Raw genomic sequence first — 25,742 nt, 5'->3', positions numbered from 1 at the left:
CCCCTGAGTGCAGCCGAGGTGCTGACCCAGCACAGCCCAGTGTCTGCAGGTGTCTGGGCTGGTGGTACCCGGGCAGGCACCCTTTGGCAGGGCACAGACGGGCACCGCGCCCTTGCCAGGCTGTCTGTGGATGTGGAACACGAGGAGGTGGATTGGAGGTGCCCAGTGAGTGTCTGGGGAACGTGGTGTGGCTGCAGCCTGGTGGCAGGAGAGTTCCTCTCCCTCTGAAATGGGATTGTCTGGCCCAACCCCTTATCGAGGCTTTTCCCAGCTGTGAGAGGGGCTGGGCCACATCTGTCCATACAGGGGGCCCCCTCAATGTCCCACAGCCTGGTTCCCACTCAGCCTCAGCTTGCCAAGGCTTAATAAGAACCAAAAAAATTAAATAAATAATAAAAAATAGGAGGAATATGGCAAAGAGCTGATTCCAAAAGCCATTATAGTAAATTATTGACCAGGCTGAGGAGGGCTAATAGCCCAGGAATGGCTTCATTATGTAACCTATTAAAAGTGGGGCTAGCAGAGGGAACGTGACAGAAGTGACTACAGGGTTTTTTATTTTAATACCTTGTACTGTGGAGTAAATTGGTATTAACCCCCTTCTGCAGAGTGAATTATTTACCAGCACTCTCGGGTTACCTATAAACCACAGCATGGTGGAGGAGCAGATGGGGTGTAGTAAATGTGGAGCTGCTGCTCTCCTTGTGTAGGCACAGCAGGGCTGGCTCTGCTGGGATCACAGAGAGCTGCTCTGGGATCACAGAGAGGGAATTCTGGCTGGGATCACAGAGGGGATCCTGGCTGGGATCCCTCAGAGCTGTCCTGGGATCACAGAGAGGGGATCCTGGCTCTCACCCCCTCTCCACCCAGGGCAGAATGAGCCCTGCTGCTGGGCTGGGAGCTCAGCCTCCCCCTCGTTAGCAGATGTGGGTGTCCAGTGGGGCCACCAGGATGGCTCCAGCTCCCGGAGCTGCTCTGCCTTTTCTGGCAGGGGAAATGGCTGTGGAGCATTCCCCAGCTGCTGCTGCCTCCTGGCCATCCCACATCCCAGTCACTCTCCAGTGCTTCCTAATGGCAGCGCAGCACAGGGAGCCAATTACAGCTGGAGAAAGCAAGCAATAAAATAAAATGCACTGGAAACTGAAATATGGAAATATTTCTGAAACTGAAAATCTGAGGGGGAAAAAAATCTCTGGAAGTCTTGGGCAAGCTGTTGGCGAGCACATGGAGCAAATTTCTCCAGCCAGGGGAGAGGTTTAGGTGGGCTGGTTGTGGCTGTGTGTTGATCTCCTGGGGATTATTCCTGCAGGCAGGAGAAGCCTGGGGCTGGCACAGCTCAGGGATGCGGTGGGGCTGTCCCCAGCTGGGTGCTCGTGGTGGCAGGGAGCATTCAGAATGTTCCTGTGCTCCCTGCTGGCCTTTAAAGCCTGTGAATAAACCTCAGCTCCAGGTGATTAAGGAAGCTTTTGCCGGTTAATCAGCTTTGGCTCTGCAGCCCCTTTCCGTGGCACATCCCTGAGCAGGGACCCTGAAAGCCCAGAACCCAGGGTGGGGATGCTGCCACCCCCTCACTGCTCTGTGAGGTGTGGGATGCAGTGTCCACAGGGACATCCCACCCAGGGAAAACACCTTGCTGCTGGGGAGGAGGACTTTCCTTCCTGCTGGGGCTGCTGAGGGCCTTGCTGAGCTGCTCCTGCTCTGGCCAGCTGTCAGATGACAAAGTGAATGTGTGTTTGTCATTGTGCCAATCGTCTCCATGTCCTACAGGGCACAATGTTTGTCACTGTAAAAAGAGAGCTGCCTTCAACTGCATTTTGTGCTTAAATTTCAGGGGTTTGTGGTGGCTGTGTTGCTGGGGTTGGTGGCATCTCTTTGTCTTGCTGGAGAGGGTGAGGAGGGTCCCTCTCACCCATGGGGGCTCCTGGAGCGCTGCTGCTGGTCCAGGGAGCAGCACGGAGCTGACAAAGGGGTGTGCACCTCCCTGAGAAACAGGGCAATGCTGGGAACATGGAAAATTGTCATTGCTTGCCTCAAACGTCCCTGCAGTGTCTTTAGGGTGGTCCCTGGCTCTGTGCCACGGGCTGTCCCTCCCAGGATGCATTTTCAGCATCCAGGGGTGAAACGCACATCACAACCACAAAATGTCATCGGTCCCCACGCTGAGTCTGGCACGCTCAGGTGACACTGGGGACAGTGGCAGGTGCCAGCAGCAGCACCTGGCCAGGTGTGCCTCTGTCCCACGGCCAGCAGAGAATCCCCTCCTTCCATCCCCGGGAAGGTGCTGGGGAAGGAGGCAGCGTGTGGCTGGGTGGGTTGGTTTGTTTGGGAAACGTGGGATTCTAGCAAAAGGAAGTGTGTTTTCCTGCAGCACTGTCACGCTACCAACCATCTGCTCTCCCCCACAGTTTTCAGGGAGCCGTACACCGTTCGGGTGGAGGACCAAAGGTCGATGCGTGGAAACGTGGCTGTTTTCAAGTGCCTCATCCCCTCCTCAGTGCAGGAATACGTTAGCGTTGTGTCCTGGGAGAAAGACACCGTTTCTATTGTCCCAGGTAAGAGAGGAGCGCCTGTTCTCTGGAAATCCGACCTGCTCTGCCATGGGGACGTTTGCTGTCGTGGAGGCTCTGGTTTTTGGAGGGTCTGGTTTTTGGAGGGTCTGGTTTCTGGCTTGTTGTCTGTGCCTGTGCTGCCCAGCAAAGGCTTTCAGGGGTGATTTGGCAGCTCCAGGCTGGGAAGTGCTGCTGGTGTGAGCACGGTGAGGTGCCCGGGCTCTGTGGGTGCTCTGGCCGTGTGTCCCTGGGGTGAGGGATGCTCAGTGTGGTTTTGGCAGCACTCGTGTCCTGTCCTGGTCTCTGCAGGGTGTGTTGGGTACCTGGCACTGGCGCCTGGATAACAGCACCTGCCCGTGCTGCCTGTGTCTGAGTGCTGCAGCCAGGGCTGCTGTTTGTCCTGTCATGGTGATGCTCCAGTCAAAATTCCACCTTTTCTTGTCAGTTTTCACTGATTCAACCATGGGGAAAGGAGCTCGGTCAAAACGCCATCACCTCCCTGTTCCCTGTGATGGAACCTGCTTGGCCAGCCTGTGCCATGTCCCTGCCTTGTGCCAGGGCTGTGTCCCACCCCGAGCTGCCTTCCCTGTGTGGGGAAGGGACAGCATCCCCCACCTAAGGGACTCTGCAGGCCCAGCTGGTTTTCCCTGGGTGTTTCCCTGTGATTTTTTGGCAGCTGTTCCTGCCTGGCTGTGGCAGGCTCAGGCCAGCTCCGTGTCCCCGTGCCCCGGGGTGACCTCGTGGCTCCTCCACGGAGCCGCTGTCGATGCACACACAGCGTGTGTGAGCTGCTGCTGGAGCAATCAATACCTGCGTCCCCCGGGGCACCCGCAGGGAATTAAAGGATTTGGCCCAAAGTGAGTGCTCTGCGCTTGATATTTGCTCACAGGTCAGAAAGTCTTAGTGCTGCTCCACATCTCAGTGCTGCCATCAGGAGCAGGGCTGGGGCTGCAGGAGGAGCTGAAGGAGCAAAGTGCTTCACCTGGAGGGGGTTACCTGTTCTCCTGGTGGCTCTGCTGGTGGCTGTGCCCCCTGAGTGCAGCCAAGGTGCTGACCCAGCACAGCCCAGTGTCTGCAGGTGCCTGGGCTGGTGGTACCCGGGCAGGCACCCAGGGGACAGATGGGCACCGTGCCCTTGCCCGCCTGTTGTGGATGTGGGAACACGAGGTGGATTTCTGTGTGGTGAGTGGGAACAAGGAGCTGGTGGTGCCCATTCCCTGAGGTGTTCTTAATGCATTCTGGGCAGTGCAGGTGATGCTCTGTGAGAACAACGAGGTGGATTTCTGTGTGGAGTGTGGCAATGAGGAGGAGTTGGCAGTGCCCATCCCCTGGGGTTCTCTTGGTGCATTTTGGGCAGTGCAGGCGATGCTCTTTGGGAACATGAGGTGGATTTCTGTGTGCCCATCCCCTGGGGTGCCCTTGGTTCATTTTGGGCAGTGCAAGTGATGCTCTGCCCACTGTGGGTGCTGCCTTTGGTGGGTGGCACTCCAGGTCCATCAGCAGGACAGCCTGGGCTGATGTTTGCTCTGGGATTTGGGATCCTTTGCTCTGGGATTTGGGATCCTTTGCTCCATGGTTTGGGATCCTTTGCTCTGGGATTTGGGATCCTTTGCTCCGTGGTTTGGGATCCTTTGCTCCATGGTTTGGGATCCTTTGCTCCGTGGTTTGGGATCCTTATCTCTGGGATTCTGGAGGATGGAGCCCATGTGGCCAGCACCCTCAGTGGTGGATTTGCCAACTGAGCATCTCTGCACTCGCGTGATCCCAACCAGGCTTGCTCCCCAGTTTGCTGTGGCAGTGGATTTTTTAATATGATGATTTAATTAGGGTGGAACGATTTTAACATTCTAAAGCAATAATTACCCTAAAGACAGAACATATAAATTGTGTTACAGTGCAGAGTCAACACAAGCAAACATGTTTTGCCGTTGGATTACAAATATAGTATCTGCCTGAAGCTTTTTTTTTGTTGTTGCTGGTGTGTTAGAGCTAAAAGTGGCTTTGCTGTTACCAAAAATATGTTTTTCCCTGACCTCTGCTGAACCTCTGCGTCTGCCCTGATTCTGAGCGAGGAGGATGAGGGGAGGGGACGGGCTGGAGGTGAGGAGGGCTGCGATGTGCTGCTGAGCCCTGCTGCTCTCAGAGATGGGTTCTGGGTGAGACTCTGGGTGTGCAAGGGCAGCACCACTGCACCTGAGCTCTGAGTGTGCTCACAGCTGCCTCTGGAACGGGCCAGACCTGCTGCTTTCCCCAGAACTTTGCTCTGGTTCTCCCTGTGGAGGGCTGGGCATCCTCCCAGCAGGGCAGGAACAGTGCTGATGTGCAGAGCAGGGAAAATCTCCATCCGCGCTTCTTGGTGGCACAAAGCTCTTTCTAAGTGACTATTGTAATAGGAAATGTGTTTTCCCCAACCAAACCAAGACACCTGCAGCTGAGAAACAGGGGCACAAGTGTTTCCCCAAGGCTGCTCCTGTGAGCTCAATCTCTGCCTCCACATGTGGCTGAGGGGAAATTTTTGTGAGCTTTCTCGGGTTCTAGGAAGAAATTCTGCTCTGGCACAGGGTGCCCAGAGCAGCTGTGGCTGCCCCTGCATCCCTGGCAGGGTCCAAGGCCAGCTTGGAGCAGCCTGGGACTATGGAAAGTGTCCTTGCCCATGGCAGGGGGAAGAACAAGGTGGACTTTAAGTTCTCTTACAACACAAATTGTTCTTTAATTCAATATCTGAATAATCTTTTATTTTCCTTAATTAGGATTACAGGGCTCCCAACCTCTGACATTTTTTCAGACGTCGCTGCTCTTTTGGTGGGTGCAGAACCTTTTGGTGGTGCCCTGCTGGTGAGATCCCAGCTGGAGAGAGCTGCCTCCCTCCCTGGGATGTGTGTGATGAGTTTTGCTGTTTGGTTAACTCGGCAACGCCGTAACAGACCCTGAAATCAAAGATAAACTCTTTATGGCAGGTTATCCCGCACGTAAATCATCATTAGCGCAGCTCATTTTTGTTTAGTGCCCACCTGACTCTGCTGCTGTGTGTTTAGAGAAGCCAAGGGTTGCGGGGAAATTACAGGCTGCTCAAAAACCCATTTGCCTCGCTGGTGCTCACATCAGAATCAATCTTGCCTCGTGCTCCAGCCTTGCCACAGCCACAGGGCTCTGCTGCTGTGCCTGGGAGGGCAGTCCTGGTGACAGGGGGACAGTCACACCTCGGATCCGCTGCTCCTGGTGTGTGCTGGAGGGGCTGGATGGAGCCCAGCAGCTGAGCAGGGAGTTTCACACCCCCCTCACCGCTCTGCCATGGGGTGAGAGTGAGAAAATCCTGCTGCAAGCTGCTTCAGGACTCTGCGCTGTAAACAGCTCTTCTTTTGTGATTTTGCTGTGATTTCCTGTGGCAGTGCTGGCAGTGTGGAGCCCAGGTGTGTGTGGGGGTGCCTGTTGGGCTGCAGTTTGCAAACACAACGTGGGGAGCTGCTGGTGACCCCACCAAGGGGGGTTTGAGCAATTTCAGCCCCTCCTCAGCTGTTCCAGGTACTCATTTGGGCACTGCTTGGCTGCAGTTTGCAGAAACAATGCAGGGAGCTGCTGGTGACCCCACTAAGTGGGTTTGGGCAATCTCAGCCCCTCCTCAGCTGTTCAAGGTGCTCATTTGGGCACTGCTTGGCTTTTACAGCCCTCTGAGCACACACGTGCCCATGGGCTCGCACCCAGACCATCCCCAGCTGGCTCAGGGATGTCGCTGTGCCCAGTTTTGCCTTGTTTAGGGATATCCCTGTGCCCAGGGATATTCTTGTGCCTTGCTGGGCACAAATGCCACCCCTGCATGCTATGCCAGTGGGGCACACATCTCTGTGGCCGGTGAGGGCAGTGGGGTTTGGAGCAGTGAGCATTACCAGCCTGGCAAACCCTGAGCTGAGCTGTTATTTGCTGCCTCAGTGCTGTGTACTCGATAGGGGAAAAATCTAAATAGAGCACTTGTCAAGGTAGCAGCGTTTCTGAGGGTGCTGCTGCCTTTGTCACCAGCCTAACACAAATCCTCTGAGGGCTGTGCAGATGAGGATGTACTTAGTCACTGGTTATCCACAAAGCCTTTTCTCTGGAAAGCAAAACGTGAAGCTTGCCAGAAGGAAGGAGCTAAAAAAAAAAAAAAAAATTAAAAAAAAATTTGAGTTCTGTGAAGTTTTAGACGTGTTTTGGTGTGTGCTGTGGGCTGAGCCTTTCAGGAGTTTCCAAAATATCTCTGCCTGAGTGAATCTGTTTGTGGTGCTGCAGCTGTGAGCTGTGCCTGCCCTGTCTGTCCCATTCTCAGATGTCCCCAGGGCTGGCTGGGGACACTTTCTGGGGTCCTGAAACTCCCCTGAGCAGCCCCTTGGTGGTTGGGCAGTGAAGGGACAGCAGCTCTGCACTGTTCCATGGGGTCAGTGCCCCCACAATGTTCTCTGTGCTCTGCTGCACCTGGCCAGTGCTGCTCTGCATTTCTCTGGGATTACAGAGGTGGAACTGCACAGAAACCCCACTGTAATCCATCCCAGGGCTGGTGAGAGTCCAGGATGAGGCAGGAGGCTGCATTTCTGAGGGTTCTGGGATTTATTTCTGGGGTTTCTGGAATTTCTGAGATTTATGGGGTTTCTGGGGTTTATTTCTGGGATTTCTGGGCACAGCGTTCCCCCTGGGCGGGTGCTGCGTGCCCAGGGACACGGCAGGATGAGCCATGGGGATAATCCAGCATTGTCCTTGTGTCAATGGGCTCATTCTGGGGCACACCAGGCTCCTGTTCCTGGGGAGGAGCTGGGACAGAATAAACACTCCCTTGCCAGAACCTTTCCCCTGTCAGGACCTTTCCCCTGTCAGAACCTTTCCCCTCTCAGAACCTTTCCCCTGTTGTCAGAACTTTTCTCCTGCCTGAACCTTTCCCCTCTCAGAACCTTTCCCCTCTCAGGACCTTTCCCCTGTCAGAACCTTTCCCCTGCCAGGACCTTTCCCCTGCCAGGACCTGTCCCCTGCCGGCCTGCAGATCTCCAAAGGTGCCCTGGCTTCTCCCCCATCCTTGCCACCCTCTCTGGCTACGACATGTGCCCAGACCTGTTACAGAGGGAAGTAGCTCCAGGCGTTATTCTCACCAAGTGGGGTGAGATTCTGTCTGAAATCATTTCATCCTTCCCCAGAGACTTGGCGTGAATTTTATCTAATCGCCATGGCAACAGATAAAAAAAGGTGTGAGCACATCTCCTTTTGCTGTGATAATTCAGATTTATATATTCAGATCAGATTGGAGTTAGAGATTTTAAAAGGAGCAGATGCAGCAGAAGGTGTGACTGCAAATAATGTGGCGAGAACGTTTGATGATCCTGCCCTTTAAGAGGGGAGAGCGCTCTCCCGCAGGTTTTTTTGGAATATAATTATTCCATCAAATCCACTTTAACAAGGACTCATTACAGCCCCGATAATGCAGAGTCACGTTGGAGACAATCTCCACACGCATGCACACACGGCGCACGCAGGGACCACAACAAGTAAACAGCAGCCAGGGCTCAGCCCCGAGACCAGGGGCTGTCCTGGTGTCCCTGTCATGTCCCGGTGTCCCTGTCACCTCCCGTGCCCCAGTCCCACAGCCCCAGCCTGGCCAGCCCTGCAGCAGGACCCCGGAGGGGATTTGGGGACACTGAGCTGCTCCTGTCCCAAGGCAGAGCTGGCGGCAGCATCTGCAGGAAAGGGGAGCTTGGCTGAGAGCAGCAACAGCAATCACACACTCGTGGGATGGTTTGGGCCGGGAGTGACCTCAGAGCACCTCATCCCAGCCCTGCCATGGGCAGGGACACCTCTCACCATCCCAGGTGGCTCCAAGCCCCAGTTCCAGCCTGGCCTTGGGATGGGGCAGCCCCAGCTGCTCTGGGCACCTTTAGGGCACCTCCGGCCCCCCTGAGCAGCAGCTCTGCCATAGGAAGGGATGAACAGCAAGCACAGAGAGGCTGGGATGGGTCCCGGAGGGTCTGCAGATCCCACGGGAGGCAGGGGGGCTGTAATCCCCCTCCAGGAGCGCAGAGAGCAGGAGCAGGGAGAGATCAGCTGGAGGGCAGGAGAGCAGGAAGGATCTGCTGCTCTCCTGGGTGCCAGGGTGATCCTCTGTGCTGGGATTCAGCGCTCCAGTCACACTGGAAGGCACAGAGGCTTTTCAGGCAATGGCCAGCAGGGTGGGGACACGAGGGAAGCCCCCTGGAGCACCCCACTGATGCCATGGGGAGAAGGAGAGTGATGTGGGCAGGAGGGGGTGAGCCTCAGAGGTGTCTGGGCTCCCCTGGAGTCACTCCTGGAGTGCGCACTGGCAATCCCTTACATTTATTTTTAATTTAAAAATAAATTGAGAGGGTTCTGTGCTCTGACCAGCCCCCAGAGAAAGCTGTGGGGCACAGTGGAGCTGAGCTCTGATGAAACCTGGAGCCTCAGGTGTGCCTTGCTGAGCCCAGCACCCTCCTGCCTGGCCCAGAACCAAGTCTGGAGCATCCAGGTCCCTGCTGAACCACATGGGCCGTGATCACAGTGTCCTGTTCACAGGGCACTTGCTAAATCCTGATGCTTTTGTGCATTTTAAAGAATTTTCTGCAGGTGGAGAGCTGAAATCCTCTGGGGTGGGAGTTTCTGTAAGGCCCTGGAGCAGCCCAGGCTGAGGCTGTGGTTTGCACTGCATGCACTGGGCAGGACAGTGGGGGTGCTGGGGACTGGGGGCTCTGTATGGGGGTGCAGCCCATGATCAGCCATGGGCCACCTCCCCTGAGGGGTCCTTGGGAGTGACCCCTCTCTCTGCAGGCTGATACCAGCTTGGAATGTTCCACAATCCGCCTGAAAATCCTAGAGGAGATTGAAACACAGAATATGGGGAGCTGGAGGGGACCCACTGAAATCCAGCTCATTGCTGTGCTCAGGACAGCCCTGATCAGCATCCCAATAAAACAGCGGAGCCAGCTCAGAGCTTGGGGCTTGTTGGCATGTGCAGGTGTCCAGGCAGCCCCCTTCTGTCCTTTCCACCTCTATTTAAATGTCATTTACGAGGCAGGAGCTGCTGCTGGCTCCTGTCCTGCTGCCCCAGGTCTCCCATGGGAGCAGAGCCTGCCTGGGCAGTAATTGCTGCAGCAAAGCCCAGTGATGTGAGAGCTGCACAGGTCAGAGCTGTCCCACAGCACATGTTTGTGTGAGCCTGAGCCCTTCCCTGGGGCCTGAGAGATACAAAACACCAGGCTCAGAAGGACTGGCCAACCTGCAGTAACAGCAACCAAAGCTGCCACCACCCACCACCCCGGCCTAATCAAAGCCTGCTTAGGATCATTCACCTTATCCATCCTCATCATCCTCATACCCACATACAGAAACAACCAATGGCCCTGACCTTTGTGAAAACCAGCACATCCTGAAAATCATCAATGACACCTTAATCAACCTCTCAGCACCACCAAACATCTCAACATGGTGAAACTTTGGGTCTCTATTAGGTGTTTGCTTAATCACTCAAATCGTCACAGGTCTTCTGTTAGCCATGCACTGCACAGCAGACACCAACCTGGCCTTTTCCTCCATTGCCCACATGTGCTGAGATGCACAGCCAGAGCCAGCACAGCCCAGGGACAGGAGCTGAGCACAGCCAAAGCCATCATGGACCAAGGGACAGGAGCAGAGCACAGCCAAAGCCACCCCAGCCAAAGCCACCCCAGCCCATGGTGTGCTCATCCCACAGGGCTGGGGGCTCATGGCAGGGCAGGAGCTGTGCTCTGCATCTCCCTCCCCCTCCACAGGCTCACACACATCCCCAGATGCAGAAACAATCGCGGTCATTATTCCTGCCATGGTGACAGTGACAGTGGCAGGGATGCCAGCTTCCTCACACAGACGGCTTTATTTCATCTCCTCTGCTTTTCAAAGCCTCTTTCATTTTGCATGAGGAGACAGATGTGAAGGGCTGCAGGCTGATAAATTCTGCTGCCTTATGAAAAGAGAGGGTGGGTTTTTGTTGTGGTTGCTGCTCTTCCTCCATCCCTCCCTCCCCAGCTCCCTCCCTCCCTCCCCAGCTCCCTCCCAGCCGCCTCCTGCTGTCGAGGGTGCTCCCTGCTCCAGACATGGGGACAGGGGCTGGTGTCACTGTCTCTGTGGGATGGGCAGGGCTGGTGTCACCTCCATGGGACAAGCAGGGCTGGTGTCACTTCTCTGGGATGGGCAGGGCTGAGTGCCCAGGGCTGGGTTTTGGGTGCAGAACCTGAGGCTGTGGTTGGAATAAACCCAAGCCCCAGGTTGGAAGTCAAGGAGCCCAGGAGTGCAGAAGCCTCCCAAAACACCTCACCCATGGGGTGGTGAGGAGCTGAGCTTTCCCAGCCCAAATCCTCATCCTCCATGTGCCAGCAGAGGACACTGAGCTCAGGGACACTCTGTGCCACCGAGGAGCAGCTGTGGCCTGGGGAGGGAGCAGCCAGCAGCCCTCTGTGGGTTATTGGGAGTCTCTGCCCTGTCCCGCTGCCCTCCCCGGAGCAGGGTGGCTGCAGTGGCACCAGGGGTCCCAGAGCAGCCCCCCCTGCTCCCCTCCTGCTCTGCTGACGATAGTTCAAGTTTAAAAATAAATTGCTCCATCTTTAATTGCGGTTTAAATAACTGCTTCATTTTTATTTAAATGTGGCTCTGCAAGGCTTGGAGAACAATTAGGAGAAAATACAGGGCATTGCTCTGGTGCATGTGTTCAAGCATATAATTAATTTTTTTTATTATACTGATGTTTGCCGAATCTGGAAAAAGATCTTATTGTTCCTCTTGATTCAGTCACGCAGAGGATCTACAAATACACCAGCCATTTCAGGCCTCCATGGCAGCAGCCCTGGAGCCCCACAGGGGAGGCTCCTGGGGCCCTGCCCTGCTCTGGGACCCCCCCACAGCCCAGGCTGGGGGCTCTGGGGTCTGCAGGGTGCCAGGCTGGTGGGCACAGCCCAATGTGGGACTGCTGGATGTGCCCCAGTGCCAGGCTGGGGCTGCTGCATGCACCCTCAGTGCCCGGCCAGTGGGCAGAGCCCAATTTGGGGCTGCTGGATGTGCCCCCAGTGCCAGGCTGTGGCTCCCGGATGTGCCCCAGTGCCAGGCTGGGGCTGCTGGATGTGCTCTCGGTGCCAGGCTGGGGCTCCTGGATGTGCCCTAGTGCCAGACTGATGGGCATAGCTCAATTCTGGAGCTGCTGGATGTGCCCCCAGTGCCAGGCTGGGGCTCCTGGATGTGCCCCAGTGCCAGGCTGTGGCTCCTGGATGTGCCCCCAGCCCTTTTGCAGGATCTGGGGCTGTTTCAGAGCCCTGGGCTCACCCTGTGATGGTTTGTGCCGTTTGTCAATGAGTGGTGCTGTCACAGGGCTGGGGACGTGCAGTGGAACCTCGGTGCCCACCCCAGGCACCTCCCCAGGGCAAGCTGGCCATTCAGGACTGTAAATCTCACTGACAGTCCATTGGGATTAGGTTCTAAGTGCCCGACATTGCTCAAGCACTGCTCCAAGGGCTGGGGGAAGCTGCTGGAGCTGGCGGGCTCTGAGCTTATCAGTCAAAGGTGCTTTGCTCGGTGACAGGAGCCACTTGTGGTAAACAAGCTGCTGGCCCTTTGGACCCCTGACAATCCTTTAACCATTTATTAAAGCAGCTATGAGCTCTTCTTGGAAATGAAATCTTAATAGCGAGCGTGGCAGAGATTTTTCACAGATGGCAGCACTGCCAAAAGCAGGCATTCAAGAAAACATTCATCAAAAACATTCATTTCTTTCAAAAAGAAATTGACGTTTATAGCGTAGACAAATTTGGGACTCATTTGCTTTGCCTTTCAGTTTCTGGATTTTTAGAGGTCACGTTTTTCTGCACCTTCGAGGGTTAGAAACTGGTGTTATTTTTAACTGGAAACTGAGATTCTCGTGTGACATGGCACAAGAAATGGGGCATGTGCAGGGGCTGGGGCATGGCAGGACCTGTGCAGCGCTGGGGGATCTGCAGGGGATCACAGCACTGTGGAATATTCTCATTTGGAAGGGACCCACAAGGACCATCAAAGCTCCTGCAGAGACACCCCAACAATCCCCCCCTGTGCCTGGGAGCATTGTCCAAACTCCCCTGGAGCTGTGGCAGCCTTGGGGCTGTGACCATCCTCCCCTGGCTGTGCTGACCCTGACTGTGGTTTTGCATGCAGAGCATCCCTGGGATGGATGGTGCCCAGCTGGCCCTCCTGGTGATGGAGAGCATGGCAGGGCCCATTGGGAGCTGTGACCATCCTGCCCTGGCTGTGCTGATCCTGACTCTGGTTTTGCATGCAGAACATCCCTGGGATGGATGGTGCCCAGCTGGCCCTCCTGGTGATGCAGGGCACGGCAGGGCCCATTGGGAGCTGTGACCATCCTGCCCTGGCTGTGCTGATCCTGACTCTGGTTTTGCCTGCAGAACCTCCCCAGGGTGGGATGGTGCCCAGCTGGCCCTCCTGGTGATGCAGGGCACGGCAGGGCCCATTGGGAGCTGCATCCCTGGCATGGTGAAGCAGGGGAGCCTCCACACACACCCTGGAGAGCCCCTCTGGCCCCCATCCCACCCTCACCCTTCGGGAAGGACGGGTGTGCCCTCCCTCCTCAAAAAGCCAGAAATTCCCCTAAGAGGGAGCAATTCATTCTCAGCTCATCTCCATTTCATCTGAAGGCTGCACCACGCTGGGTTTCAGCCTTGTTATGTTTTCTCTTGAGCAATACCTTTTATTTCTGCAGTGTTTAATATTCCTTTCCCGAGCCTCCCTTGCCTGTTCTGGGTCTTTCCACCGAAAGCAGCTTTAAAACTGTAATTTTTCGTGGCTGAGCGTGTCACAACCAGCTGGGTCCTCTTTGCTTGAGTGCTGCCGCCCCTCCCCGTCCTCCCCGTGCCAGGCATCCCTAGTGAGGGGTCCCCTCCAGAGGCAGGCTCAGCCCGAGGAGAGGTGCTTGTTCTCACCCAAACCAGCCTGGAGATGGAGCTTGGCACTGCCAGGGGCTGGGAATGATGCCACAGGGCTGGGGAAGGAAATGGGGGTGCAGGCAGGGAGATCATCCCTGCGCTGGTCAAGGGGAAGGGTGGGATGTGTTTGTCCATCCCTTGGGAGTGAAGGAAAGGACAGGTCTGTGTTTCCCCATCCCTGGAGAGTAAGGGGAAGGATGGGATGTGTTTCTCCATCCCTGGAGGATAAGAGAAAGGCCAGGTCTGTGTTTGTCCATCCCTGGGGAGTGAAGGAAAGGCCAGGTCTGTGTTTCCCCATCCCTGGAGAGTAAGGGGAAGTGCAAGGTTTGTATTTCCCCATCCCTGGGAGGTTTCGGTGGTGCCTGAGATGAAAACCCCGTGCTGGTCATTGCTTTGCCCTCACCAGCCCCTGCTCCAGCCCCCAGCTGATGCCTTGGAGCTTCCTCTTCCTACAAACCAGGATGGAGCAGCGTGCTGCAGGCAGCAGGAGCTGGGGCCAGCTCTGGGGGTGTCCTTGGTGTGCCATGTGTGTCCCTGGTGTGCCATGTGTGTCCCAGGTGTGCCGTTTGTGTCCCAGGTGTGCTGTGCATGTCCCTGGTGTGCCGTTTGTGTCCCTGGTGTGCCATGTGTGTCCCAGGTGTGCCATGTGTGTCCCTGGTGTGCCATGCATGTCCCTGGTGTGCCGTTTGTGTCCCAGGTGTGCCATGTGTGTCCCAGGTGTGCCGTTTGTGTCCCAGGTGTGCCATGTGTGTCCCTGTGCCTTCCAGCCTGCGCTGTGCCTGCTGGGGGTGCCGGCTCCTGGCGCTGCTGTTCCTGCAGCATGTTTCACAGCCGGGAGCAGAGCTGTGCCACGCTGGCAGCAGCAGGGCTGGGGAAGCTCCTCCTGGCACTCAGGTGCCCGGCTCTGGCTGCCTGGGTGCAATTTCCAGGCTCAAGGCACGCAGATCCTTCCAGGGAGGGATCGCTGCCTTGCCCAGGTGAGCTCTCTCTGCACCTTGGACCAGGGCCTTGTGCTCAGCCCTGCTTCCTGTGCTGCTGTTGTGTGATCCATCCCACAGATCCCACATCCTGATCCCACATCCTGATCCCACATCCTGGCACATCCCGGGGTTTGGACAGGAGCTGTGGCTGCTGTGGCTGTCTCAAACACTGGGTGTACAACACACGCCCGGCTGTGTCAAGAATTAACTCCATCATCATCCCCATGATCTCTCTTGGCAGAACTCTGGCATAACCTGTCATGTCTCATCTGGGAATTGCCTGTGAGTCACAGTCAGCTCCAGCCTGGCCCTGGGACCAGGCGAGTTTTGGCTCTTCCAGGGCTCTGGTTTGCAGCTGCACAAGCACAGCTGGAAATCTGCTGGGGGATCTCCTGCCCGAGGCTGGGGAAGGGAAGGGGATGGACCAATCCCTGTGTGCGCCCACGGAGCATCATTGCTGCACCTTGGCTCTGCAGATCCGCTGGTCCCATTTCCCAAAGCTGTTAAAAACACACACGTGTTTCTCTTTCCTGCAGAGTTCTTTGGAGATTAGTTTCTTGTTCTAGTCAAGAGCAGATTTAACCAAATGCCCATCTTGCAATGCCAGGTTCCACAAAATGGGAATGGCTGAGTTGCTTCTTCATTTATCCATATATACACAATGCCCAAAACAAGCTAAAAATGATGAATTGTGGCTAATGCTGCTGCGTGATGGAGATAAGCCCGTAATTATTTGTTTGGGCAGCATAAATCAACACCAAAAGCCTGATGGAAAACAAAGTGATAATTTGAATCTCTTTGTGTGGCTCTCGTGGGCTGTGTGACCAAGCATGACCTGGCAGCAGGGGCTGGGTGAGTTTTGCATTGGTGTGTGGTTAATGCAGGTTATTGTGGAGCCAGGCTCCATGTGCCACCTCTGAGTGTGCCAGGGCTGTGCCAGGGGACACTCACACTCTGGGCTGCTCTCTGGCAGGGTTTAGCACCTCTGTGCTGCTTCAGTTTGGGCAGCTTGCTCTTATTTAGGAGTATTATTAGTGCTGCAGGTAGGAGTGCAGCGTATCCTGCCCGCTCCAGAGCGGGGTCTGGATTTCTCTCAAAAGCCCAGCCTTGTTAGGAGACAAGATGGGTGGGCTGAGCTCCAGCTGCCCCTGAACCCATGGCAGGGGCTGTAAATTTTGGCGTTCATCAGGTTTGTTTTGCCTGGCTTTAATTACCTGATCGATGAAAGCCTGTGGAGCTCTGACCTCTCCTGCACTGCCGTAAATCAGCCCTGGCCATGCTGGGGTGGGGTTTGTGCATGTGCCAGCTCCTGAGCTGTGCTGTCCCATCCCCACAGCTGGAATGGGCTGGGTGAGGCCCAGCACAGCCCACAGGGACACCTTCTATTATCCCAGGCTGCTCCAAGCCCGTCCAGCCTGGCCTTGGGCACTGCCAGGGATGCAGGGGCAGCCCCAGCTGCTCTGGGCACCCTGTGCCAGGGCCTGGCTGCCCCACAGGGAAGGATTGCCTCTCTGTTTTGTTTTCCTGGTGACCCTGGGGACACAGCATCTCCTTGGAAGCCCCAGTTCTGTTCTGCCCTGCCAGGCTTTGCCTCTCCAGCTCCCCATGCTCCTGTTCAGCTCGCTCTTTTTGCTCCTCTCTGCTTGGATCAAGCCCCTTCTAGCTGAGCTGAGCTGTCACCAGTGCTCCAAGGGCCATCCCTGGTGATTTCCAGTTGGAACTGGGAGGCAGTGGGACCGTGAGATGTGTCCCTGTCATTAGACCCCTCCTCAGCACTGTTCCTATGCCCGGGCCCCCTCAGTCTGCCCTTGGGGCTTTCCTTCCCTGCTGAACCAGGGACTCAGCACCAGTGCCCTGGGCCTTTCTCCTTTCTCAGAAATATTTTGCCAAAATCCAGGAAAATTGAACTATTTTGTCCTTAAAATTGCTTCCTTTTGATCCCGGTTTTCATTACAATAACTTTTCCTGAAGAAAAGTGTTGGAGAGAGAGTCACTGAGGGTCAGATCAGAGGGTCTGTTCTGGATCACTGAGGAGGAGGAGGAGGAGGAAGAGCTTTTGCATCTTGCATTACCTCCGTGTATTTATATTTCTCAGTGTAAAGGGGAAAAAACGCACTTATTATCGAATGATGCACTTTTTTATCTTCTTTATGGCTTCTAATGCTATAGCTGGTTTTTTCAAACCACTAAAAGCATAAGCATTAAAGCAATTTTCCGGAGTAATATAGCAAGAGGTCTGCAGCAGCTCTGCAACATTTGATAATAGTTGCCATCTTCAGCTGAAGATAATGATGTTAACAAATGTAATGGGAGTAATGAGTGGAGATTCAAAAAAGCAGCTTTTGTTTAATTTTTTTGTAATGCAAATGAGTAGGGGAATAAAGAAGGAGAGCAGAAAATAATGAAAACTTCATTGGAAATGAGTCTTAATCCTTGCAAGCAAGCGCTGGAGGGTAGGAGGGAAGGAGAGGGATAGAAGTTGTGCATCCTCTTTACCTGGAGGGGTTGGACAGGGCTTGGGGCACCCTTTGATAGTGGAAGGTGTCCCTGCACGTGGCAGGGGGTGGAACTGGAGGATTTTAAAGCTCCTTTCTAACCTGAAGCAGTCTCTGAGTCCCTGGGCTCTGTGTCAGAGTGGAATATGTGAAATGCACTGTCCTGGCAGGGCTGGCTCAGGTGAGCAGGGGAAATCAGCCCCGTGCCAGGCTTGGCTCTGCTCTCACTCCTGGCACATGGACAGGGCTGTGGGGGAGGTTTGGGGTCCCCATCGCTGGGGGTGTCCAGGGAAGGATGTGGCACTGGTGGGTGACAAGGTGGGGATGGGGCACAGCTTGGGCTCTGCTCTCAGAGGGCTTTTCCAGCCTCAGTGACCCTGTGATTGTGACTCCAGAGCCCAGCTCCTCGCAGCCTGGGCCTGGGGCTGGAGGTTTCTCCTGGCTCAGCAGCTTCCAAGCCAAGCAAAGCTGCCTTCCCCTCCCTCCTGGGAGGCTGGAAACCCTCTGCTTCCTGCTCCTGCAGCACCTTCCACTTGAGAGTGATGCCAGCTGAGCTCAACCTTGTGACAGCCCAGCGACTCCCTCTCCCCCTCAGAAGAAGTGGATTTGCTTTATTTAGATTGACTCCCAGCCCAAGTGATAGGTATGAGGCTGGCAAATGAGCATCCTTGTGATGAGGACTGGCACTTATGCATGTGCAGAAGATTCAGGTCTGTCAGCTTGTGTCAGCTCGCCGTCTACAGAGTGTTTAATCTCCTCACCCTTGGCCAAGAAATGCATTAAGAGATCTGCAGCGAGTGGGAGCTCGGCAGGGAGGGATGCTGCTGCTGCTGCCCCGATCCTGGGGCATCCAGAAGTGAGGGGATGGGGGCAGCACAGCCAGAGCAGCCTGCAGGAGAGCTGGGGGCAGCCGGAACCGGGGGGAATCGGAGGAATTGGGGCGGTTTTGGGGTGTGAGTGGAGGTGTTGTGAGCAGGGCTGGCAGGAGCAGGGGCTGCCCCGTGCCTGTGCTCGGGCGATGGAGGCCGGGCTGGCTCGGCTGCCAGCGAGCAGATGGTGGTCACGGCTGCCTGAGCGTCCTTGGGCACGGGCAGCATCGTCCCCGGCCCGGGGGGATGGCTCTGTCCCCGCTCCGCAGCAGCTGCGTGGGCAGCGGGGCGGGACCCGCTCCGGGCACGGCCCCGGGACAGCAGAGATGGGATTTGGGGGCTGGGGTCTCCGCTCCTGCCCGGGGACCCTCCCCAGCATTGCTCATCCTCCCTCTCCCTGTGCTCTGAGTGGTGGCAGCAGCACCGGCCCGGCTGGGGTGGCACCTTGGTGGCACCGGGTCACTCCCTGCCACCTGCCAGGTGTCACTGGGGACCCTCGGTGGCAGGGCTGGCTGGGTCACAGTGGGGATGGAGGGACGTGGCTTTGGGCTGAACCCATCTCAGGGGATAGCCACGCTATAAACCAAGAGACTTTCTCACTTTTCTCATTTTCCTGGTTTTTGGTTAGATTTGGTTTGGTTTTATGTTTAGTTTTTTGTTTGGTTTTTTTTTTTTTTTTTTTTGGAAGGGTGAAGATGTGAGTTATCGCATCTGGCTTTGCAATTTACAGCTTTTAATTAATCTGAAATTTCAACGCGGAGTTTTACGACGAGCAGAGGCATCTCTGCAACCTTAGCGATGATCCGAGATGAATCTGCAGGATGAGCTACCAGAGCAATAAACGGGGCTATATAAAACAGAATTGTGAAGTAAAAAAATGCTGAGATATCAAGGCAATGATCTACAAATGAGATTTCTTTTTGGAGCCCTTCCCTGTTTGAAGAGTGTTCCTTCCCTGCCAGCATTTGTCAGCTGTCCTTTGGTTGTTCCAGCCCCTGTTGGGGATAAGTGGGCACTGAGTCCATCCCCAGGGCACCTTCAGGCCAAGGGAGCAGTGAGGATGGCCTGGCATGGCATGGGTGAGGTGTTCCAGCCTGGAGAAACATCCAGCTGGAGCATCCTGGTGGTTTGGGCCAGTCAGGGTGTCCATGGCTGTGACATTTTCCTGTTCTTTCTTGGCACAAAGGGCCAGAATTGCTCTCCTGCCCTGGATGCAGGAGCTGTGTATGGGCAGCGCCCACCTGGTGCCTCTGGGTTGTTTGGGCTTGCCTCTCTCCCAGTTTAACTTCCTGCAGCTTTCTGAGCAGTGCATTATCCTGTGTTTTCCTTCTCCAGCCACCTAAAGCCTGGGAAATTGCAATAATGAAGGGTAATGATACGGTATGGGGAGCAGGCTTCCATTTGAAGTCTCTCAAAGTTGGATAAGCACAAACAGGAAGCATTTGTTTACAAATATTTTCTCATGAACGAGCGAGGGGGAGAGCAGGCTCCTTTTGTCTCTGCCAGACACATCCTTTCATTCCCTGAGCTTCCTCCCTGCTCCTTCAGCTGGGCTGGATCCCTCAGCAGTGGGATGGGTTCTCAAACAGCCCTGGGGGTTTCTTATCCCACCTCAAGTGCAGAGCCCAGTGCCAGCAGACCTGTGGTGGCAGTGACGGTCCCTCCATGTGTCCCTCCCCTCGGTGGCTCCTCAGGAATGTGGGTCCTTGTGGCGTGAAAACCCCCCCGGAGGTGCAGGCGAGGGGCAAGCCGGGAATTTGCTTTTAACATCAATATTCAGAAATAGTGTGTGTGAATAATTGATGGTCCTGCGAGCTGGGGCTTGTCTGTCTGTCACAGCGAAGCAGAGGTGACAGAGTGACAACCTGGGGTGGGGGGAACTCCTTGTTCTCCTGGGGCAGCACCAGAGTGGCTGTACAGGGTGGGATGTGGGTCTTGGCAAGGGCTGCTGGGCTGCTGTGGCTGTGTTGGTGTGAGGGGGTCCTGGGCAGGGACAGGGACCGGGACAGGGACAGGGACATGGCTGTCCTGCTCCCCAGCCTCCCTGACAGGTACAGGTACAGGTACAGGTACAGGTACAGGTACAGGTACACGTACAGGGCTGTCCTGCTCCCCAGCCTGGCCCTTCCAGCAGCTCCTCCAGCTGCTCCCCAGGTCCTGCTGCGCTGCGGTGCCTGAGCCACCGATCTGATCGCTCTAGGTGAAAAATAATCTGTCAGCAGGATTTGCCTGACCTTAAATTAGCTCTCACAAGAAGAGCTTAACCCTCATTGCTGGGTCAGTGTCTTCTCCCTCCCCAAGCCAACCTGGCTGCGTGCTGCTGTCCCCTCTCCGGTTTAATGTCACTTCCCACTCTTTCTTTGGGGCATCCTTTGTCTTTGGCGCGATTCCCCGTTCTGCTGCGAGCGCAGGCTGCCATGTTTGCAGTGCACCACTGGCAATTAGACCAGAGTAGCTGTCTCCCTAACGATGCCGTGCTGTGCAGCATGGCTGCGGTGCCTGCCGCAGCAGGGACAGCGTGCCCAGGAAATGTGGGTGCTGCAGGGCTGGGGTCTGCAGGGCTGCTGCCAGATGGTGGCTCTGGGATGGTCAGCGTGGTTTTGGAAGCAGTCTGGGCCGTGAAAGGGGCAGGAGGCTGTACCTGCCCCCTGAGCAGGTGGAACAGGCAGCTCACCCCTGGGACTCAGCCTGCTGCCATCAAAGCCTCGCAGTTCCCCCTTCAAAGCCTCCAGCACTCAGTGCAGGGGGCAGGGGAAGGAAGAACAGACCTCCCCCAGCCAGAACTGCAAAGGAAAGCCAGAGCCTTTCCAGAGCCAGAGCCTTTGCAGCCGGAACCCTGAGTGGGAGGGAGGAGCAGGGCTGAGCTCCCGCCGCTGCCTCTGAGCCGCTCTACAAAGCAGCTCCCAGCTTGGCGAGCGAGATACAGCGAGAGGTTGGCGAGTTGTGACCTCAGCAAATGTATCAGACGGGAGAAAAGAGCTTTTTTCCTTCCCCCTGTTCTGGTGTCAGCGTAGCCGTGCCTTTTAAACCACATTATACAGGCTTGTCATCCAAGATAAAATGTTATTAAGATAAAATGCTACACAGGGAGCAGTAGGGGACTTCCCACCGCCGTATTTCAGCGCTGCCGTAGGACCGCGCTCTGCCGCTGGCACCGAGCCCTGGCCCGGAGCTGGGGACAGAGCAGGATGGGGATGTGGCATCCCCCATGTGTCCCCAGGCCCGTGGGCACGGGGAGGTGCTGCCCAGAGTGTGCCACTGTGCCCGAGCATCGCCCTGCATGCCCGGCGGGCAGCCTGGCAAGGGGGAGGCGAAGGCATCAGGGCCGCGGCCTGCGCGGAGCTGACAGCGAGCATGTGGGTGGCCCTGGGGCCTTCCCGGGGCTGCTCCTTCACGGGTCAGGGCTCTCGCAGGCTGCCTCCCTCTCCTCGGGTCTCTGTGCCCCCACAGCGCCGCTCCCACCGGCTCTGTGTGCTGCCACCGCTGCCCTCCTGCCCAGCATCCACTGTCCCCAGCCACGGGCAGTGCACTCGCTGGTGTGTGTCCCCACACCAATGTCCTGTGTCCCCCACACCAATGTCCTGTGTCCCCATCCCACTGTTGTGTGCCCCCACCCCACTGTGGTGTGTCCTCACACCATGATCCTGTGTCCCCACCCCACTATTTTGTGTCCCCATCCCACTGTCATGTGTCTCCACCCCACTATGGTGTGTCCCCACAATGCTGTCATGTGTCCCCACTCCACTATTTTGTGTCCCCATCCCACTATTTTGTGTCCCCATCTCACAGTCATGTGTCTCCACCCCACTATTTTGTGTGCCCATCCCACTGTCCTGTGTCCTCACCCCACTATTTTGTGTCCCCACACCACTGTTGTGTGTCCCCATGTCACTGCCTTGTGTCTCCAAGCCACTGTCCTGTGTCCCCACCTCACTATCCTGTGTCCACCCCACTATCATGTGTCCTCACCCCATTTTCATGTGTCCCTACCCCACTCTCGTGTGTCCCCACCCCACTATCCTGTGTATTCCCACGCTGCTGCGGTGCCTCCATCCCTGCTCGGGGCTGGCACAGCCTCTTTAGCCTCGCTGACAGCCCGTCGATAATATTAATGTACTCCAGCCTCTGTTAATGTCCGTGCAAAGTCTCCTCCTGCCCTTTGCCATCACTTTTCCATCAGCAGACGTTTGTGCAGCGTGGTGGTGACATTAATCTGCTGAGCCGTGCTGGCTCTGGCAGTGAGAGCGGCTCTGGAGAGCAGGTGCAGAATTTTTGGGGAGCTTTCCTGTCCGATGCAGCAGTAACAGAAATGTTGGGGTGAATCCTTTAAAAGGACTTGAAAAGAGCCGTGGTGTGCGCCCAGCTACACAAGGAGAGGGCAGGGGCGTCTCACCTGGGGCAGGTGCGATCTGCAGGCAGAGCACACAGCAACCACAGACAGGGAAGAGCTGCTTGACCTGACACCGAGCAGAACAGAGGGAGGGAAGAAAGGGGAGAGCAGTGAGCTGTAGCTACAAGGCTGGGTAATCCCTCGGTTGAGCCCGGCGAGCGCTGCAGCTGGAACATGAACTTGTCCTGGGCATGTTCAGCTTGTAAGAGGGATGAATGTAAAAGCAATGCTGTTAGCTGCCTTATTAAAGGCTCGGGTCTGAGTCAATACGCACGTGTCCCAGGTGGCTCAGGGCTGTAATTCCTAAAGCTTCACACTTCTCTGCCAGCTTGGAGTTTCTCCCTGTCCCTAAAACCCTCTCACCTCTTTGGCATCCTGGCTTTGCATCCCCTTTGTGGGGACAGGACTGAGCTGGGTCTGGAGAGAGGCTGAGAATCCCCCTGAGGTGCCAGCACATCTGGCCCTTGCCCTGAGACTGACCCCAGCCCCAGGTGCTGCTGGAGGTGGCAGTGCCAGGTGCCCTGTGCTGTCACACCTGGTGGGACACCTCGAGGTCCTGCCCGCAGTGCCGGTGTCATTTCCAGCAGCAGTCCCTCCTGCTCTGCCCCTGGGTGTGACATGGGGCTGGGACTCATGGTGCTGACCCTGTGTGTGGCCACAGACAGGTGCCACAACCTCTGGCCACCCCAGGGCCCCTGGCACCACCGGAGTGCGTGTGAATGAACGTGTAGGGCTGAGTGTCTGAGCATCTGCCGTGTCTGCTCTGCTGAGCTAATGTGTGCAGGCAGCAGGAGACAGTCCCTGCTGGTGCAGGTATTTTCCCACCCTGTGCAGCTCCTCTGTGCCTCCCCGAGTGCCAGCCTGAGCAGGGACCCAGCCAGGATCGGTGCCCATGCTGCCAGGGATGTCTCCAGATGAGGAGTCTCAGGAATGGTACACTCTGGGTGTTTCCCACTGGTTTTCCCTCTCCTGTCCTCTTCACCATTCCTCCACACCCTGGCACAGGTTTCCCAGAGCAGCTGTGGCTGCTCCATCTCAGGAATTGTTCCAGACCAGGTTGGACAGGGCTTGGAGCACCCTGGGATAGAGGAATTTTTCCTGCCCATGGCAGGGAGTGGAACTGGATGGTAAAGGTCCAAACTATGGTCTGTGTGGGTCTGCTCCACTCTCTGAGCCCTGGAGACCCAACACTGGGGTCTGAAGGGACAGATGAGCCTTGTCCTGGGACGTGTTGCCCCATTATTACCTCTGGGCGCTCACAGTGCCAGCAGCCAGCACCAGACATGCTGTTCTCCTCAGTAATGGGATTTGGTTTAACCCAGGGACACCCCTTAAAGCCCCTGTGCTGGTGGAGGTGCTTCCTCCTCAGTGTCCTGAGCCTGTCCTTGTGCCCGATGCACACGTGGGTGTCACAGCCCTGCAGCCCAGCGCTGCAGCTCTGGGGGCTGCGGGGCAGCTGGGGCGGATGCAGCCTGATGGCTCTCAGGGCTGATTGCACTCAGGCACAGCTGGTGCCAGGGAGCTGAACAATAAAGTAGCCACTCTGGCCTGATTGGGCTAATCCGTGCTGCAGACCAGGGCCTGTTTGCATTAGTTTTTCCTCGATCAAATTAGATTGCCAGACGACAGATCCTATTAAAGTGGGGGAGACCTCCAGCACGGCGTGTCCTGCTGGTCCTGGGACGCTGGCCATGGCTGGCACCTGGCAAGGAGAGGCTGCTGAGGATGCTGGGGATGCTGGGGATGCTGAGGCTGCTGGGGATGCTGAGGATGCTGAGGCTGCTGAGGATGCTGAGGCTGCTGAGGATGCTGAGGATGCTGAGGCTGATGAAGATGCTGAGGCTGCTGAGGATGCTGAGGCTGCTGAGGCTGCTGAGGATGCTGAGGCTGCTGGGGATGCTGAGGCTGCTGAGGATGCTGAGGATGCTGGGGATGCTGAGGATGCTGAGGATGCTGAGGATGCTGGGGTTGCTGAGGATGCTGGGGATGCTGAGGATGCTGAGGCTGATGAAGATGCTGAGGATGCTGAGGCTGATGAGGATGCTGAGGCTGATGAGGATGCTGAGGATGTTGAGGATGCTGAGGATGCTGAGGCTGCTGAGGCTGCTGAGGATGCTGGCAGTGCAGCTCCTGGGCACAGGGACACCTCTGTCCTGGTCCTGGTGGTGCAGTGGGGACTGTCACTCGAGGGCACATGGCTCTGGTGCTGCCTGGCGCCACAGCCCAGCCCTGTGCCCTTCAGGAGAGAGCTGTCCTCTCTCACAGGTGCATCACTCCCCACATCCCTCATTCCCAGCACCCTCCCCGAGCTGGCTCCTGGCCTGTGTTAATTTAATTTTGTTTTAACTCTGCTCCTCGCAGGCAGGGCAGGCCCAGCTGCGAGCTCTGGCAGGGGGCTGTGTGCCCCAAAAAGCAGATTGCAGTGCCCCTAATCCTGCCCCACCTCTGGGACCCAGCCCTGGGGGCTGACCCAACACGAGTAATGGGATTTGGGCCTCCTTGGGGCACAGTTCCCAGCAGAGGTGACTGATTGCCCTATTGATGGCCTGCTATTGATCAGCCTTGCTCTGAGACAGCCCAGCTCCAGCCTGCCCATAACCCATCTGTAATTACTTCATCCTGCCCCGAATCCGTGCCACAAAAAGGTGTTTGTGGGTCAGGGGGTGCAGCTGTTTGTGCTGACACGAGCATGGCAGTGCCACCAGGCTTTGCCCAGAGCCACTGGCAGCTTTTCTGCTCTTTGACATGGGGTGGATCAGGCTCAACGTCTTGGGAATGGGAAAAATCTTGGTTTGTGAGGCACCTCCTGTCCCTGTGAACCAACCCCACACCGTGGCCCTACAAGTGCTGAGGACTGGCTGCTTTGGGATGTGAACTTGTGGAATCCCATGCCTGTGACTTTGAAACTGATTTCTTGCCAGCGCTCAGGATGGGGTTTATTTTATGCAGCCAACGTTCCTTCTCCTTGATTGAAGAAAGAGGCAGGGCTGGGGCGGGCCAGAGTTCCCAGCAAGCATAATTAATAGCAATTTGCTGCCCTGCTTATTGATTGGCTCTGGGGTTAGCTCTTCCAGGAGGATTTCCATGGAATTACCTCTTCCAGGAGGATTTCCATGGAGTTACCCATTCCAGGAGCATTTCCACCGTTACCTTTCCCGGCACGCTGGGTAGTTCTGTGTAGGAATAAATGTTTCAGCTGCCCTATAAATAATGGAGCGAGTAAAGATGTTGTGTAAGCGGCGCTCTGGGTTTTGCCAGGAGGGACGCAGTTTGTTGTGAGGGTTTTTTTGGTTTGTTTTGTTGTGGGATTTTCCGCGCTTGTGTTTTACCTTTTTCTCTCCCCATTTTTTCTTTTTTTTTTTTATTTTATCCCTGGAGTCCAACACTGGAAGATTAACAGGGGGGGCTTGAGGGAAGAGGAGGGGATGAGGGGATGAAGCAGTGGAAAGTGAGGAATTCTGGTGGAGGTGTGGAAGCCCTGGTGGTGCTGGGAGC

At 56.0% G+C, this 25,742-nt stretch overlaps 1 protein-coding gene across 3 annotated transcripts in view; it reads left to right on the top strand.

Moving 5' to 3' along the window:
• The window catches only part of DSCAML1 (DS cell adhesion molecule like 1), a 97,795-nt gene that overhangs the window by 9,362 nt on the left and 62,691 nt on the right, over positions 1-25,742 (top strand). For all 3 annotated transcript variants that reach the window (XM_064731963.1, XM_064731962.1, XM_064731965.1), the window contains exon 3: positions 2,406-2,552. In XM_064731963.1, the coding sequence (XP_064588033.1) occupies positions 2,406-2,552 (147 nt within the window). The remainder of the gene's footprint in view (positions 1-2,405; positions 2,553-25,742) is intronic.

This window comes from Zonotrichia leucophrys, chromosome 24 (genome assembly GCF_028769735.1).
Source record: "Zonotrichia leucophrys gambelii isolate GWCS_2022_RI chromosome 24, RI_Zleu_2.0, whole genome shotgun sequence".
Taxonomy (NCBI): Eukaryota; Metazoa; Chordata; class Aves; order Passeriformes; family Passerellidae; genus Zonotrichia; species Zonotrichia leucophrys.
Note: the sequence above shows the minus strand (reverse complement) of the source record. Positions and strands in the feature narration are given on the sequence as shown.